At 39.7% G+C, this 19,094-nt stretch overlaps 1 protein-coding gene across 1 annotated transcript; it reads right to left on the bottom strand.

Moving 5' to 3' along the window:
* Nucleotides 1-427: 427 nt before the first annotated feature.
* Nucleotides 428-15,587, bottom strand: tmc2a (transmembrane channel-like 2a). Its single transcript, XM_051413256.1, has 20 exons — nucleotides 15,254-15,587; nucleotides 13,645-13,683; nucleotides 13,059-13,518; nucleotides 12,277-12,432; nucleotides 11,722-11,812; nucleotides 11,539-11,620; nucleotides 11,335-11,441; nucleotides 11,008-11,106; nucleotides 10,240-10,382; nucleotides 9,833-9,980; nucleotides 9,488-9,676; nucleotides 6,462-6,641; nucleotides 5,730-5,888; nucleotides 4,627-4,755; nucleotides 3,855-3,922; nucleotides 3,000-3,239; nucleotides 2,760-2,885; nucleotides 2,437-2,515; nucleotides 1,817-1,928; nucleotides 428-1,491 (listed from the first exon to the last, which is right to left on the bottom strand). Exons 1-20 carry the CDS (start codon nucleotides 15,285-15,287, stop codon nucleotides 1,271-1,273), a joined length of 2,862 nt encoding a protein of 953 aa, XP_051269216.1. The 5' UTR covers nucleotides 15,288-15,587; the 3' UTR covers nucleotides 428-1,270.
* Between the last annotated feature and the right edge of the window lie 3,507 nt (nucleotides 15,588-19,094).

Raw genomic sequence — 19,094 nt, 5'->3', positions numbered from 1 at the left:
GTCTAGGTTGCACTGTGGGTAATGTAGGCGCAGGTTTTGATTTTAAAAAACAAAACTGGATTTTAATCGTAAAGTCTGAATTTTGTGGAGAACGGACACAATTACCAACTTTGTGGAAAAAGTAATATAACTAGTAGTGTAACTAATTACTGTTGGCAGGGAGTAATGAGTAATGTAATTTTACTTTTAAAAAAACTATTGAGCATTGAGTAATAAATTCAATTTTTTGAGTAACACTGTCAAACAAAAAACAACAACAGTTGGAGACAAAGTCACTGGGTTCTTCATTTTGTTCTTAATGAATAATGTTTCACTTCGATCTATGAGTTCATCCTTTCCTTGTGTGGTTTCAAGAAAATAACTAAATTTTTATTTCAAATTAAAGTAAAATAAAAGTAGGAAAAATTACAATAAAATAACACAGATAAAAGATTTTAAACTTTATTGCAAAGTCAGAATTATACCATTAATTACAAAGTCAGTGTAAATGTAAGAGAAAACAAAAAAGCCTGAGGCGACAACGTATTGCTACCACGCCGGAAAAAGAAAAACAGACGTTATATTGTAAAAAGTTTATTATTATAACAAGATATTTTCATGTATTATGACAAACTTATGACTTATAACAGAAACTTTTCTTGTTATAACAATTTACTATTATCTTGTTATAACATAATAACTCATGTCATTGTGTCATTCAAACAATATAAGTTATTACTTTACAACATCAAACATTATAACAATATAAATAACGTGAGATGTTTGTATGTCATAAAAACATGTAAATATCTTGTTATAACAAGAAACTTTTCACTTTATAACGTTACACTGATACGTTTTTCTTTGACATGGCAGCAATACGCTTCCATAACAGATGTCTCAGAAAATAAATAATAATTAACATAAAGTACAAGGTGAATGAAAACTCACAGTGCCTGCCCACCTTTAGACCACAAACATGGATCAAAAACACAGTCTTCCTTCATGAATCAGAAGTTACTCAAGACAGAATTGAGGTTTTTACTGCAGTGTTTGAAACAATACTGTGGGTTACAGTTTAAGCTGGAATTTTCAAAAATGACCTCTGTTAAACTTTGAATTATTGTTGATGTCTGTAAGGAAATATGAGGACTAAATGAAGGTCTCTGTAACTGCAAAATGCCACAATTCCAACACCTTGTTTTTGAGCTTATTTCTGTCTCCAACTGTGAAATGAACAGATTGTCTGAGGGATGGACACAGCCTGCAGGAATGAGATTTTTTCACATTGTTATCTCGGAGGGGGCCCCCTCCCACGGCCTCGGCCCGGTCCGCCACCTGGACCCGGACCCGGCATCGCTCCGGGTCCTCTAGGCCCCGGTGGCCGGCTCACCGGCCCTCGAGCGTTGGGGTTGGGCGATGCCAGAGCCACATCTTTCTGCAAGTTAACGCCTTTACCAGCTGACCCGGGCTTCGTCTTAGTCGGCTTTGCTTCCGGCTCTGGTGCCTTTTCTGTTTAGACAGAGACAGTGAAGGATCAGCTGAATCTCTAGATTTCACATGTTTTGAATTCAAAATGATAATACCTCAATGAATGCAGAGAAATCAGAGCTGTTAGTATTCACCATAAACCATTAATAACACATTAGTGTTCGATATCCAGAAGGAAATTGATTTTTACATTATGACACAGGGGGAAAACTTAGGATTAGTAATGATACACAGATACAATATTTTCTTATAATATAAAAAACTGAAATATGTTAATTATGGAGGCAGTTTCTCTTCATACAGTCTATCTGCATAGGACAGGTCAGCTGTCTGGGAGTTTACTAACCAGGCACAGGTGGAGGGGCAAGGGATCGGTTCGGCAGCAGGTCCTCGAGGTCTTTCATGACCTGGTTGGTGCTGTCCGTGTTGTTCCTCCGGTTCTTCTCTTCATCCCGAGCCTGGACAGAGAGAGAGAGAGAGAGAGAGAGAGAGAGAGAGAGAGAGAATGTGTTGTTATTTATGTTAAAGATAATGTGTTAGTCTCTCAATACTCCCTTGTCTGTCACTTTCAGCCCCAAACCCTTTTTGTTCCCACTAAAGATGTAAATCTTTAAAAAACACTTCACAAATATTTTTATATATATAATAGTTTAAAAATACTAAAACAGCTGGGCACTGTAGCTTCAAGCAAACAGACTAAAAAGTGAATTTGTTGGGGAAAATACTGCAAATTATGCATGTGCATAATACTGAAGGGATGGCAGTGTGAACATGTTGATGTTTTAGCTGGTAAATGTTTACCATGGTAGCCATCTTGGCATAGCATTTTACCATGATAACATGTGCTAATTAGTACTGGACACAAAGTAGAGTTGAGGAAATGGTTAAAAATAATCTAAACAGTTAGTCATTTCAGCACTGCAGTTCTGTGGTAGACTGTATTGTGTACACCACTTTTATTCTTACCATCTGCATCTTCTTCTTTAGCTCCATGTTGGAGTTTTGGTAGGCCTCAGACACTGAGTTCAGATAGTAGATGGCGAGTCTGTAAGGGAGAATGAGAGGATTTGCCATTTTTTCAGTGGCTGCAAAGGCAACATGGGAAGTTTTGCAGCCTTTTTGGGCACACACTCTACAACAAGTTATTTGTGTAATCACACACTTGCATATATATGTGTATGTGTGTGTGTGTGTGTGTGTGTGTGTGCATGCGTGCATTTGTGTGTTTATGTGCTTGTCTGTTTGTGTGTTTGTGTGCATGATATCCACTGTGTCTCCTATACACTTACACCATGAGCAGTACAGCGGGTATGATGAGGCCTGGGTTGGCTGCATAGCTGAAGAGCGTCCCCATGAAGGCTGGCAGGTCCAGGTCGATGGTCTCCATGATCACATCAAACATCTTCGGCTTCCCACTGCAATCATCAACATGGTCAATGCGCGCGTGTGTGTGAGAGAGAGAGTATGTATTTGCACATGCTCATTTTAACTAGGCTCCCATACCTCAATAATCTGTAATATATTGTTACCTGAAGGGTCCGCAGTCAAACGATGGCGGCAGGGTCATGATGGTGTAGACGACAGGTAACAGACTGAGGAAGAGGATGAGGAGCAGCAGGCCCATGTAGAAGTTGTTGGACTTGGAGGCCTTGAAGACTCTCTCGTGGGGGACATTAGTGGCCATCACGGCCCAACACTGATAGTACATGGAGCTGAGGAGGCGGAGCACGTTGATGCCGACCAGCCCAGGAGCATAAAACGCACCCATCCTGAAATACACAAGGACAACATGTGAAACATTTCAACATTGGTATTTGAATATCATATCTACTGTATACAATCCATTTGTAAGTCCCATTAAGCTCTTAAAATTAAAATACAAAAGAATGCCACGATGAACTAAAATCACAACTTAACAACTCTCCTTCTAATGAGAAGCTCTAAAAACAGATCATAGGCCAAGAAACCCAGACACAGTGGAGTAATAGTAACAATATAGTATTTTAATATATATCACCTTACTATTACTACATTATACAGTAATAGTAAGGTGATACAAATGGCATAGTATAATGTTACATAATACGGTGTAATTTACTACATGTAACTGGTGATGGTCATTCAAAGTGCTGTTGATAATGCACTGCAACCTGAGACCCAAACACTGGCAGTGTCATATTGTTATCATCTAGGCACTCAGTGATACTGGATATGCATGCAGAACACACACCCATGCATGTAAACACACACACAAACACACACACACACACACACACACACACACACACACACACACACACACACACACACACACACACACACACACACACACACACAGGCAATTGAGAGTGTGCAGTGTTTGTATATAAAAATGAAGTTTGTACCAGATCATCCCTTGATTGAAGACCAATCCAAGCACATTACCACTGATGTCAAACTCTCCGTATGACGGCTAAAAGTCAACAGACAATGATTACTTGCTATTTACTGACAGCTTTACATACTCACAGTTTAAAGGACTAGTGTGTGGGACTTTAAGTCCTTTAAGTCCCCAGGTCAGCATATAGGGAACTAGATTTCAGCTAAATTAGTGGGTTTGACCTGCAACTGCTTACAGTTTTAAAAATGATGGAATAAGACAAAGAGTCTTACAATTGTCTTGTCTTGCAATGACAATGCTAACATGTTGATGTTTAACAGGTATAGTGTTTACCACGTTCGCCATCTTAGTTTAGCGTGTAAACATGCTAACATTCGGTAATGGGACTGAACCACTGTAAAGGTTATTAGTTACAACAAGTTATAACAAGTCAACACGTGAAAAAGGTCTGTTGTGTTATTCTGTTTCTTCAGGCGCTGATTAGTCCAGTACTTAAACATTAACTCAGCATTGGCAAGTTATGGTGTGAGAACTAATCGCAATTTATGCACCTAAATTAAACAGCTGTATTTACTGTGTGCTCCAGCTGCATATGATATAGGGCTAATCTGACATTCTGCATGCTCACAACGTAAAAATAAAACAATCATGTATTCTATAGCTATACTATCAGTAATAACTCAATAATTGCTCAACAAGTCTTCCTCATTGTAGACATTTTAACATCTCACAGCAGGAAAATAATAAATAATAAAATGAATCAAGGCTGAACTTACAAATCCAGCCTCCAGGTCCCAGCACCAGCAGTAGTTGAGGAAGCGAACGATGACGGCTCTGGCAAAGTCACCAATCAGGATGGTCAGGTAGGACACCTGGATGTCCGACACTGTCAGCTTCACAAACTCCTGGAACAACACAGGTTCAGGAAGGTGAAACCAACGGGTTTGTGACCCCAGTTTGTCTAACCACAAGTCCCCTGTTTCAGCTGTCTTTAGTGATTATAAGATTGAGACTTAATCTCACATCACAACGGCAGACTCAAGAAATCAATTAATCTTAAAATACAAGTGATAAGATTTAAATGTTGAACAGGAAGTTGGAGAATCATCAGCACAGGTGGTGTCTGAATAACTTTTTGATTTCATTTGATTCCTTTCTCTTAAAAGAAGTGCATTAACCATCATAGCATAACAGGACTGTGGCTAAAATATGTTGTTTCTGTGTTATGCAAAAAAAAATCCATCAGATTTTATTCAGTGTGCCTGAATGTATAATACACATTAACACACAGTCTTTTATTCACCATACTTATTTAATCTTCCATTAACATCCTTTTCCTCTTCCTCTGCACACACGTACACAAAAAATCTGTGGCTTGATTGGGGGAGATGTGCTAGGATTTTTTTATTGATACTTTTCATAATTTCCAAAATGTTCCATGTTTTCTGGTGATTTTTTCCCATTCATTCCTTATGGAGAATTCCCAGTCATACTTTAAGCTAGAAACTTTTCAAAAATATTTCACATCTTTCAGCTATTTAGTTATGAAAGTCAATTAGAAAATCCTTTGAATCCACTCATCTTCAACCTCTTCCCACGCATTCATACGTTCACACAGAAACTCGGTTCATTCTCCATTCAATTTAAAACATTCATGACAAATAATATTTCATACTTTTGAGAAATTGTGATTCAAAAAATATTTAAACTAATAATCTTCTAATATTCAAGGTAGAGAGATATAGTAACTGTATTTTATCAGGAAGTGCAGGATGACCCTTGTTTTTCAAAATAAAGACTCCAGTAGCTTCTTAACAGGGCGCAATGCACCTAGCATTCAGGCACACCCAAAATTCAGAAATGTTCTAGTTTTCATTACTATTCCGACGGCAGTCTCCCAGCAGGGTCCTCTGATGACATCAGCAGGGTCCATGGGGGGTGGGGTGGACTCGGTGTCATTGATCGCACGTGTGAAGTTAGCGTAGTACTCCTTCATGGCCCAGATGGAGGCGTTCCTAATGGACCCCTCTTCTTCCAGCTACGAGGTACAAAGAAAGGAGTCAGTCAATGGAGACACAGGTTTCTGTTCTATTTCATGTGAATGTCTGGTGGATCATCCATCAAAAACAAATCGTACTCATCCACTTTTTAAAATAAATATCATATAGAGTTCTACAAAACAGACTGTATGACTGTATGACTGTATGACTGTGGAAAATTCTGGTAAAATTCTGGTAAAATTAACAATCAACAACACAGTGTGTAAAGTCTGGCTAGAGACCCCTAGTGGCTAAAATGAACCTACAATACAGAAGCAGGGCTAGAAAAGTTGACCCTTGGGTTGGCACAACAGGAAAAGACCCTGGATTGCAAACAATTTAAAATGTATGAGATATTCTGTGTGCAAACTTGCCCTTTTGGTCCGAGGGTAGAACTAGAGGGTCAACATTCTGATGCCACTAATAAGGCAAAACTAAAGCCAAGACACTTGTTGAAAAGTGTTAAAAAGATATCAAGATTGTGCCAAGACTGTCTGAAGGGTTTTGACACGCACGCACGCACGCACGCACGCACACACACACACACACACACACACACACAGCTACCATACCTTGGTGTTGACCTCATCAAACAGAGCAAACAGAAAGGTGTAGAGGTTTCCCAGGAAGAGGGCGAAGATGCGTCCGAGCTGCCACTTGAGGGCGATTCGAGGATGGTAGTCCTCCAGCTCAGCAATGGTCTCAAACAGAGGAGGACACACCAGACCCAGCAGAGACATGATGAGCTCCAACTGTCCAAATCAGACAAATATCTATTTCAGTACAACAGATAACACCCTTATATACAGTATATTATATGTGCACATACATATATATTTGTCTTTCTATCTCTGTTTTTATACAGGGTTTCTGCAGGTTTCAACAGGTTAAATTTAAGACATTTAAGACCTTTTTAAGACTATTATGACTGCAATTTAAGACAAATTCTACATCCATTATGGCAAAAAGAAAAATACAAGCATGTAAGTATATGAAGGAAAATCTGTCTATGTCAGTCTCAATTACAAAAAAAAATATTCCTATCTCGCATTTGAAAGCGAGCCTGCAAAATGCAACTTTATACAAACAATGTTAAATTTGTTAATCTAATCATCATCATCACCTGTCAAAACTATATTTTGGACATTTAAAAAAAATTAAGATTATTGGATTTTAGACATTAGGAACCCACAGACACCCTGTTACTTTATGTTTTCTAAGTTATTATTACAGATTTTTCTGCTGATCTTCAAATTTGGAAACTGTTTAGAAGTAGCATTAAGAATTATTTGGCATACAGAATCTTGCATAACAGAGCTGCTCAAACCAAGTCTTTATGATTATTACTATGTATATAGTCTATATAGGGGAATTATTTGTAGACCTTTACCAGAGCGGGTCCTGACCTTCCTGGGGCCCTAAGCAAAGTTCTGCTAGGGGGCCCTCCTACCTGACCAATGAGCCATGTAAACTAATTGCTCCACAGACACACAGTGCTCCCACTACAATTCTTCCTCCTTTAAAACTGTTTGCTTCATCCTTCAGTTTAAGAATTAGTACCGATATAAACAAACAATATTTATTTAATAGAATATTAAGTGAATATTAACAATAACACTGTAGACAATATAACTGCTGAAAATAATAAAAACTACAAACCTTGGCGCCAGCGACAACGGCAGCCTGTCATGGCAGCTCCTTTCATTGTTGTAGTTTTAGTGTGTTTTCAGTGTGTTTTTGCTATTTTGAACTCTTTTCTTACTTTCTTACTACTTTGTTCACGTCTCCTAAATACTTTTTACTTTTTGTTTACGCTGGTCTCCATGGCGACGGGGAGTCGCATTGTTTACACCCGCGACCAGATGATCGCCCTGAGGCCCCCTAGCATCCTGACCGGAGAGAGAGCCTCCATACCGGAGGAGCTGAGGAGACGGTGAGGCTGCAGAGCGGGGGTTAAACGGAGGATGAAGAAGAGGAGCTTTAAACTCTACATCCCTGCAATCATCGAGCAGATACCGGACTCCATCGTCACCATTCCCGGCGGTTAAACGGAGGATGAAGAAGAGGAGCTTTAAACTCTACATCCCTGCAATCATCGAGCAGATACCGGACTCCATCGTCACCATTCCCGGCTTCCAGACGGTTCGAGCCGACAGGGACACCACCGCGACCGGCATGAAGAAAGGAGGGGGACTGTCCGTGCTCATAAACAACAGGTGGTGTAACGCCGGGCACGTCTGTGTGAAAGAGCGTCTGCAGCCCGGACATCGAGCTCATCGCCGTCGGACTTCGTCCATATTATCTGCCACGGGAACTTTCCAGTGTTGTCGCCATCACTGTCTATGTTCCTCACAGTGGTCTTCATCATCACCATCACTGTTTACATTTATGATGTCTTATTTATTCTCCTGTACAGCACTTTGGTCAACTTTGGTTGTTTTTAAAGTGCTTAACAAATAAAGTTGGATTGGATTGGATTGGATTGCTGCCTGGCAATTAGTCCAGTCCTCACAATATTATATAATTAGTTTTGTCTGTTCAATGTAAATATAAGCCTGTAGGCTCTGACTGCAGCTTTAAGTCTCAGAATATCTACATCAGGTCCTTTAAACTGACTCCCCAACATTTCCTTTTATACACTTTCACATATAAAATACTATTTGTACTTTGGCTTGACTGAATACTTGATGGTTATTATTTACTGAGAGACGTGCATCCATTACCCAGTATGTCCAACTATCAATAAACAAATTTAATATTTAATCAACAGTCAATTACTGAGAGACTTGATAATCATTTTCTTATTTTAAAATGATGTGTGTCTTTGAGGAGAGCCATCACACCCACATACTGTCTGCTAGAGAGCACAGGTTTCACTATGTGTACGTGCATATGAACGAAGTTAACACAGTTCATGAACACTGTTGCCTGTTGCAATTGTAAAGTTGTATTTCACTGTCACTTTTCTCAAACAAAAAGTCAGAGAATAGCCCTGGAAGACACAGACAGAGAGCTGTCTGTCACAGCTTATATTTACAGTGTATAGACAAAGCTGTCCAGCTGTTTCTGAGACAGACAGACAGACAGACAGACAGACAGACAGACAGACGGACAGACAGATTCACTGCAAACTGCACATCAGCTTACATTACTATACAACATTAGTGTTATTTACTGACATCAGATACAAGTCTACCTGATTCCTGTTCCTACAATTCACTCTCATGGTGTTTTTCCTCTTTTTCTGACGGATAGTTCTGTTCATCCTCTCATCTAAGTTGTAAACACTGACACCCACTCTGACATGAAGGGGAGGGTGCTTGAAAATTTACGGGGCCTTACACATAGTGAGCGTATAGGGCTGACCGGCTCTGGCCTTTACAGTTTATTTTTTGTTGACTTTTATAATTTACAGGGTGTCACAAGGCCCAAAGGCTCCAGAACAAGCAACTAGAAGAACTAGGTGAGTCTCGAGGTGAGAGTGAGCAGTGGTGGTAGTAGACGTAGCAGGAGTATTATCACTAGTGACAGTCAATAATTAGTGATAGCAGGAACAGCAGTAGGAATATTTCCTTCCGAACCATCTGGCCATTATTACCTCGTTCTTCTCGTACCAGCTGAGGTCATCTCTGTTGGCGAATTCCTGAGACCTCTTCACCACGAAGTAGATGAGGTATCCGCTGCCGCCGAGGCTGCAGATAATCATGACGTTAGCCAGGACTCTGAGGAACCTCCGCAGGTGAATGTTCTCATCCTTCTGGTTCTCCTGCTCGTCCACAATGGACTCCTGTTGTTTGTCAAAACAGGAACAGAGAGGGGAACTTAATCTGTCATTGACTGCATTAACGGTGTAGCAGTGAGCTCTACACATGGAACATGAACAGTTGTCCTGAGAAATAGAGTCACTTGTTTATGTTTCTGGTAAACCTGTTGCTATGGTTACCTTGAAGCTGGTGGTGATGGAGGCATACTTGTTGTCAGCGGTCTCTGAGTTGCCTATGAGGTAATCCCAGCTGGTGAACATCTTCCAGGCAAATGTAAACTCTCCGTCCTCTCCGTCTCCACCACCGACATCAGCGTTCTTGGCCATACTGGAAAAAAACGAAACAGCCTTCTTTATGGGCATGAAGGCAGACAAGGAGCAATATGGAAATGGATCTTCATATTTGAATCACTAAGCACCAAAAACACAATTGTTTTATCTTGATGTCTTTAAGTTATACCTGAGTCCTGCTTCGTTTTGTCGCATTTTTTAAACTTAAATGACTTAATAGGTTGTTTGACAGTAAATGAATGAAAAGCGACCATACTGTATGGAGCCACCTGAGCTTCATTCTGCTGCAGACTCACGTGCGGATCACAACCATCAGGCTGTACCCGAAGGTGCCGATCCCGACCATGAGGTAGGACAGGGGCAGCCTGAACTTCAGCAAGCCGATCGTCCTCTGGCTGTTGTAATAACCATAGAACAGGACTGAATACTTGCAGTAGCCCTGAGAAAAGAAGAAGCAAAGAAGAGGTTCTTTTTTTTCCTCTAGTGTCTGTGGTCATGTGTGTGACATAGTTGTGCTGCCATTCTAGCTGTCGAAAGATAGGTTTGGATCTCAGAGAATGTTCTAGTTAAATAAAGGTCAAATTAAAAGAAAAAGTGGGGATTTGATTTGATCTTACAGTATGTTACATCTCACTTATGAAGAAGCCAAAGACCTTCAGTTACACAGTTAAGAAGTGAGATGCTCCCTCTGGCTGACAGAAATAATCAGGAGGAAATCAGGTTGTGTCAGCTCTGCGATTTGGAAAAAAGTGAAATAAGAGTCCAGTTTTTGGCCACAAAGTCTCTTAAAAAAAATCTTTAAAAAAAAGTGAATAGTTGTTTTAATTTTAAGCATTTAAAATGTAACAATTTAATTATATTTAATTACTTCGATTTCTCTTGTTTTTGATACATTTCTCAAATTTTCTCTTTACACATGTGTATGATTGTATAAGTTATGTGAACTAATTTTCTTTATTTTGGACTTTTTGTAGTTTAATTTGAAAATGTATGAACTGAAACCACTGAGGGTTGGCTATATTTATATGACACATTAAAAATCTTATATCATATATCAGACTAACGTTGAAGTCCATGAGGACAGAGTAGTCCTGAGCCGTGTCCTGCTCTGCTCTGGGGACAGTCTTCCTGGGAATAGATCCATAGGGAAGACCCATCAGAACCTGGAAAATTAAAAAGAATTCAATTAGTTAATATTTTATTTAATTACACTTAACTGATTTTTCTTGATGATTATTCTTGATGTATCCATTTACTGAATTTTTGTCAGTTTTCATTTTGATTTACATAAACCAACAAAATAATGTCTGTTTGACTTTATGTTTAATGCTTTGCTTTGAAAATGGCATCATGAATAGACTTTATTATAGAAAAAGGACCACATTATTTACCTCGGGGAGGACCACCAGTCCAAACGTAAACCCAAAAAGAACCAGGTTCATGCCGTACATCCAGCGCAGGAAGATAAAGTAAGACGCCACAGATGACCCAAAGTGACCTGAGGACATCAAGGAGATTTTTAAACTTAGCGTCTGTCCACTAGGAGGTGTTGTTCAGCTGGTAAACACTATGGCTGTGCCGTAAACAAATCTTACTTTCCACTTCTTTGATCTTCCTCTCCCAGGGGATGCAGGCTGTTCTGAAGTTCTCAAAATCCCTCTGGAACTTGATCCATTTCTGGGAAGAAGATAAAAAGATTGAAAATTATGGAAGGAAAACACACAGACACACTCACACAAGCGAAAGGCAAAGATGGGAAGTCTGAATTTGTGCCTGACCTTCGTCATCATCACTTTGTAGGCGTACCACTTCCTGCCTTTTCCTTTGCCCAAAGCTCCTTCAAACTTATCCACAAACTGTTGAGCCTCCCTGTTAGGAAACAAGGGCACATGTGATATAAATGCCCATTAGAATATTGAAATGAGCTGGATTTATGTTTTTCCACACTGATTCATGTCTACAGTCCCAATAAGAAAACATAAAACTGTTTAACAAAGACAAATATTGACTACATGTGAAATCTTGAGTGAGATGAGTGAGTTTTGTGTTGCAAGTGCGCATTTCTAGTTTCAGATGAAAAGTTCTGTCGAATTAAAAAAAAATTTAAATTCAAAGCAGAAGTGATCATTGAACATTTTCACAACGTGAAGACATAAAATACCCAGTTTACCAAGTGGAATTTATATTTTCACAAATGATCCACCCAAACCAAACTGGGTAAAAACTGGATGTGATTTATTTATATCAAGGCTTGAAATATAGCTTTATGGTTCTGGGTTGAAGAGAAGAACTTTTATCTCCAGATGGAAACCAGGACAGGTGTAAGAGATTACTTCAGGTGCACGAGCCTCCGCTTCATCCTCCAAGGCTTGTTCCTGATGTTAGCGATCAGTTTCTTCTTCTCCTCCACCTCCTCCATCAGCCGGGCCATCTCTCCCTCTGACATGGATTCCTCCTCCTCGTCAGAGTTGGAGTTGGAATCAGAGGAACTGGAGCAGAAAAGGCAGATGGGGAATGGTGAATGGAGGGAGTGAGTTTGTTGAAGGGATAACTTTGAATACAGAATGAAACTGAAGGATGTTCATGTTACCCAGAGGATGACTCCTAATGATTTTGGTAGCTGCCTAGCCTTTGCATTAGAGGGTAACTTTGGTATTTTTAAGGAGGCGTTTGTTGGAACAGTGGAAAGACGTTTTTATTTTAGTTTGAATGAAGTGTTACAATATTCGATAATCTGCAAGGTAAAATGACTGCTTTTGTCAGTGGAGTCTGGTGGTTTTGAACAGAGTGATATAACTGTTGTTTCTGGTTAACAGAATGGATCTTAATCTTCCACTAAAAGGTCTATCTCTGTAGCGATCCTTTCAGTAATGTTGTCAGACACTTATGATATGAATCTGAGCATGTCAGTGGCAAAAACAAGTACTTTTAGTACATTGATGGTGCGCAATTGCCCATAAGGATTACGTTGTACCTTGTATGTTCTGTATTGATTGATTTTTAAGTAGCCAATATGGCTCAGTAGTAGATCACAGGACCATTTTATTGTATTGTAATTTGACAGTAAGGTGGGGTATCTGTCTCCTTATAGGTAGATGTACTTCCTCTAACCTACCTGTCGTCTTTCTTTTTCTTCTTCTTCTTGTCCTTGTCATTGTCCTTGTCTTTCCCCTTGTCCTTCCCCTTGTCCTTCCCTTTGTCCCCCTTCTTACCCTTACTGTCCTCCTCCTCCTTCCCTCCTTTCTTTCCTCCCTTCTTCCCCTTCTTTCCTTTGTCTGCATCACTGTCCTCCTCATCACTGTCCTGGGCTTTGCCTCCTTTCTTCTTATTGGCTGCTCCTCCTCGCTTCTTCTTGGGAGCCTCGTCCTCACTCTCATCCTCATCATCATCACCCCCGCCACGTTTCTTGGCGGGCTTCTTCTTGTTATTCGCTCCCTTGCGTCTCCTGGGAGGTTCGTCCTCGTCATCATCCTCATCTTCATCCTCGCTGGCTGGTTTTTTCCCCCGGCCTCTGCCCTTTGCACCTCCTCTTCCACCTGCCTGCCTCCTGTTTGTTCTCTTCTGGGTGCCACCGTCTACATTACGACCACATAAAACACACAACGTACAGCATTTGGTTTTCTGGTTATTAGGCTACACTCTAGAGTATAATTCTTTCAAATCTGTTCCATGAACAGATTTTATCTGTTTTATCCACTCACCATCACTGTCACTCATATCCCCATCTATCTCTATCTCAACTGAGGAAGAACACAGAAAAAAACAGTATCAACGAGCACATATATCCACAATGAACACAATTATAATTCTGTTCTACAATTGTGAAATTCAGTGCAAAAAATGTCCACTTTAAATGTAATTTCATTATCATTGAGTCTAAAATTTACTTCATACATGAGTGAAGTCAGTGGCTGGTGGGCAATAGAAGAAGTGGCGTTGATATACTGTATAGTCATTTTCTGTCATGGTTTTTATGGCCCCAGTGTTTGGCCTTCTGAATGGTGTCCCTCAACTAAACAACATGGATGTTAACAATGCTGGAGTTAAAATACATAACAAATTGGCTTTGCAAATGTTTTATGTGGAAGAAAATGCATTTGACACGTTTAGAGATCAAGAATACTTTTGTTACAGGGCACTTTTGAAGAGTAATTAAACCCCCAAAACACTGTTTTCTGCTGTAGCCCTGTGTTTTTGGATATTTACTAGTGCTGTTGATTGATTCTGGTCCAAATCTCAACATTTTAGTATAAAGTAATTGAACTCTACGTATTTTGCTAATTATATGCATTGCGACTGCCCTTTACTGGTTAAAACCCGGCTCTTGCAAATGAATTTTGCTATTGGCTGATCTGGAGGGAGGTGACATACATATGCAGTGGCAGCTATTGTCACCAACCAACCCCTGCTACTATAAAACCAACGGTACAACATGGGAACCACTCAGAAACTTTTATAAACGGCCCTGAATGTGCTTCTAGTGACCAATTCACTCTGTGTTTCTCGCGTGGACCTGGAGTGCTCATGGCTGGTTATCTCTGAGCCACTAGCTTAGCTACCGTTACAGCTCCAGTACCACACAGAATCTTTTACAAACAGCCTTGAATGTGCTTCTAGTGACTGTAAAAACTCCAATTGAGTCTGTGTTTCCTGCGCGTACATGGAGAGTCTGACAGCAGCTGTCATGGCTGGTTAGCTCTGTAAGCTCTGACTACTGGCAGCTGTATTGTATCTATGTATCTGAGTGTTAGTCACTCTGTCACTCTGGTCGCTGTTACCTCCCGCATCACACCCTAAGTGATTCTCTCTGCTGCATTTTTTAAATTTGCTGGCAGGGAGGGAGCTGGCAGAAATTAGAGGTTTAGTTACACTTTAAAACACAACTGTGCCGAAGCACAGTCTGAGAGTCTCTGCGTTGGTGAATTATTGGCTTTCCTGGTCGATACAGATACCCTAACCCACTGAAAACTTGCATTTAGTATTGTCTCCTGAGCAGTGCCCAAATTTTGTTCCAGGAACTCAAGAGTGGGTGATGGCTACACACTATGTTGAACTTTATTAAGTTCCTGCTTCTGGAAAATGGCCAAGAGTTACATGATGTAAGCATGTAACTCTGTCTATAAGTAGTAAATGGTCATAGAAATAAAATATATGATCATATACAAAGTTTTTTTACAACACAAATTGTTCTACAAATTTGTTTTGACACAAGAAAACAATTTATCTTAAAAATCAATTGGCCTGCATCACATATCATGACAACCTGACAACATTATGATGAATCCTCCTCTCCTCTCATGTTCAACTCACCATCATCTGCTGAAGACTCTCGTTTTCTCGGCATGATGGAAAATTAAAAGCGTCTGTCCTCTGCAGCGTTCGCCCAGTCTACCCCCACCAGCAGGTTGGCTCTCCTCTGCCTAGGCTCCCCGCCAGCCAGCACCCAACTCAGGTATCTTGAGCCGTCACTATGACGACTGCTGCATGTGACCCACTCTCAACAGGTGCTCCTGGATAGGTGCAGTAAGTTCTGCAAACCAAAGGTGATCCACTGTGGCTTATCAAGCAGAGAGAGGCTATGTTATTCTCCGGGAGCTGTGATATTCATGGTTTATCGTTTCTACATAGAGGGGGTGATGTGCAGCCGTAGGTTCACATCACACCACATTGGTTCTCAAAGGTGAAACAGCATTCAGTGCAGCTCCATTTAACTTGTGTGCTGCTTTGTTTTTCCTAAATGGCCAAAGGACCATATCATCTAAAGCGCCTAGAGACACTCTCACTCCTCTTGTTACTGGAAACCCCACACACACACACACACACATATACACGAGAAGACCAGACGCCCTAAAGATTTAATGAAGGTTTAGGTTTCTCTATGCGAGGCTCATTGGGCAAACAGTAAATACCCTAAGATGACCTTGGAGCTGCAGTATCTTTTATGTTTTATTGTTTTCAATAGAAATACAGCAGGTAGGGAGTCAGCCGACCTGCAGCAGACACCGACAGCAGCTACCTGTGTGTGCCTAGCTGGAAACCGTACAGAGAAACACTTCGCAGCCTCATTAAATAATACAGTAGAGCTCATTTTTCACATCCAAAATGATTCCATTACACGGTTGTCAGTTCCCACATGTGAGCTGTGGATCACACCCCTCTAGACTGGTGCTGGTGTACAGGTGACTGTGCTTAAGGTGGTGACAAGTCTGCTCCAGCCCACCATGGTGATAAAGTGTATATGAGAGCATAATATTGGATGTTGCTCTAGAGCTAATGACGTCTTTGATGGTATAATTAATTTACCGTATTTAGATCCACCAGCACTGCTGTGAATCTTGATTTTGGTGAGATTAAAACTGACACCACACAGAGCAGCCTAAATGTTCATTATTAATGGCCATTATATAAGCTATTATAAGATTATCATTTCTGAAGACATATTTTTAAGGTAAATGTATGGGTACACGCCTATGTACATGTATATACACGTGTGTAGGTGTATGCAGTTATACATGTATTAAGGGGCCATATGCTTCAGAAGTTCTTGTCCAATGGTCGAATAGATTCAGAAACATCGTCCCCACACACCTCTCTGAAGGGGGCGGAGTCTAGACATTTTCTGAAATGCGAAACCTGTGAGAGGGTATGAGTACACATAAATACAACACACTGTAAACATAACACTGACAAATATTATCAACGTTTAAGCTGATGAAAAAAGCTCCTACTACTAATAAATTTTCATTACTGATCTGTGCATTTGGATTTTTTTAAATTACTATTTCTATAAAATGCTAAATATCCTGAGGTCTTGTCTCTCTGAATGCCTGCAAAAACAAAGTACAAATACCAACCAACAGCTGAAATTCAGCATTTTCTCTTCTGGACCCATTTGTGGTCTTGACACAAATTTCTAAACACCTGCATGTCTAGATAAGCATCAGATGTTCCTAAATCAATATTTCATGCATGATCACCATGAAAGATGCATAAGGAATTAAAAGTTAATGGATCTGTTCTAGCAAACACGCTGCTACATTACTGCACATCTGTGACAGGTCAACAAACTGTGTGTGTGTGTGTGTGTGTGTGTGTGTGTGTGTGTGTGTGTGTGTGTGTGTGTGTGTGAAAAATAATTATAAATGTCATTTTTAATTTTAGAAGCGTGCACGTTTACAACTCTAAATGTTAATATTAGAATGTAAGAGCTGTCTGACTGCATTAATCATATTGTCCAAACAGTGCTGACTATGATGGGTTTATCTAAAGTTCCTTTTACATTGACATTCGAGTGGTCTTCATTGGTATAGGGTGTTAACCTTTATCCGTGTTTGTCTTCATATGTTTTACATCAACTGAATAATTGTTTAATGTTTAAGAATACATTCATGTTTAGATTTTTGTTCTGTAGCTACATACTGCCACCTTAAAATATAAGGTTCTGACATTCTGTCCAAATGGAGTAATTCATATATTCTGTGACAATTTATGTCAACATTGACATTATGTGAAGTGTTTTTTATAATTGTCGGCTCTATATGGTTCTAAGCACATGAAAGGATCAATCAGGTTGGATGTGTTTGTCATGCCACCTAGTGGCAATCCACTAAAAAGAAAGATTGACCAAAAAAATGACATAACCCCCAACTGCTGTAACATATCTGTGTATATTACCAAATAAATGAGCTTTTGCACAGATATTGAGGGGTCACATTTATTTTGCGAGAATATATATATATATATATATATATATAAATATAAAACTTTTTTCCTCTCCATGGTTTATCATTGATAAAAATGCACCAGATGTGTAGAGGAGATGTGAAAGGTTCCAACGCTGAATTACCTGAACATTTTAAATTGTATGAAACAAGGGTCAATATGACTGAGTTATAAAAAAATTTCAGAATATAGTTGAGTCTGTGGTGAAACTGAAATAAACACTCAGTGGGCAGTTATGCTTATCATGCAGAGGTGGAAAGCTTTGTTTAGCTAGATAAAGGGCACTAGTACTTTTGGAGAATTTCCATTTTGAGCTACTAAATTAAATGATGTTTATAAATAATATAAAAAGTTAGAACATTTGAGGCCTGTGTATTAACCCGCATAAATGTATCCGTTCTATAGAGGGAGGACTTAACACACACTACTGCCCGCTAATGTTGTGTTGATTGTGAATAAAATGATTTTACTTCGAGTACCTCGGGAAGATTAGCAACCAAACAGCTACAGCAGAAGATAATGGGGATCCAATAAGTAAATTAATAAAAATTAACAAACACTTGTTGCCCTTTGTATATTTCATTAATAGAAGTACATCTGGCTTAATAAGTGTGTCCTTTTATAATATACAATAACCTACTGTGTTGACAATGTGAGTTTAAACAAAAAAAGAGAAACTTGAAATCTCTCTACTCTCTCAATTTGAAGAAAATCAGAGCAGGAACACCAAGGGAGCAGTAAGAGGAGAGCAATATTGGGGCATTAGAAAAGCTTGAAAAAAGCAGAACTAGAGCAGAATGTTTCGTAAAAGGAAAGATAAAAGCTTTGTGGTCAGTGTTTACTTCTGCAAAGACAAGATTATTTGGGGAACCATTTCCACTAATCCTCAGGAGAGGGAGGGGTGGGCTGACTGAGGAACAGAAGTGTTCATGACACCATGTGCTGCTCACGCTGATGAATGAGTACAACCTGCACGTGTGTGTGTCTCAAAACATACAGTCCTTATGGAGGGAGGGCAATGGGTGTCATAACGTGACCCTGAGGCCACGCTCACTGCAGCAGAGCAGATCCCGTTTCCCCTGCAGAGACATGAGTCACATGGAAACTGACAGCAGCCTGTAACACTGAACCACTGTCATTAAAAACTGCAATTCTATCACACTTTCATCAGAGTGCTAGCAAACACAGTAAATGAAAAATCAGCACTTTTAGTGTGCAGGTTTTCTCCTCTTTCAGTACATTCAACAAAACCACAAGTTAGAAAACTGCTTGGTGAGCAGTGATCGCTTCACATTTCCTGAATACATATATTAAATAAAATAGATCCACATAGAAGAAGTTAAAAGCTGAGGATTAAAGACAAGCTAGCCATTTCATTTAGACTTCAGACAACAGTGGCATATTTAAATGAAGGGCCGTGAATTCTTGA

The sequence above is a fragment of the Dicentrarchus labrax genome, unplaced genomic scaffold, assembly GCF_905237075.1.
Source record: "Dicentrarchus labrax unplaced genomic scaffold, dlabrax2021, whole genome shotgun sequence".
NCBI lineage: Eukaryota > Metazoa > Chordata > Actinopteri > Moronidae > Dicentrarchus > Dicentrarchus labrax.
Note: the sequence above shows the minus strand (reverse complement) of the source record. Positions and strands in the feature narration are given on the sequence as shown.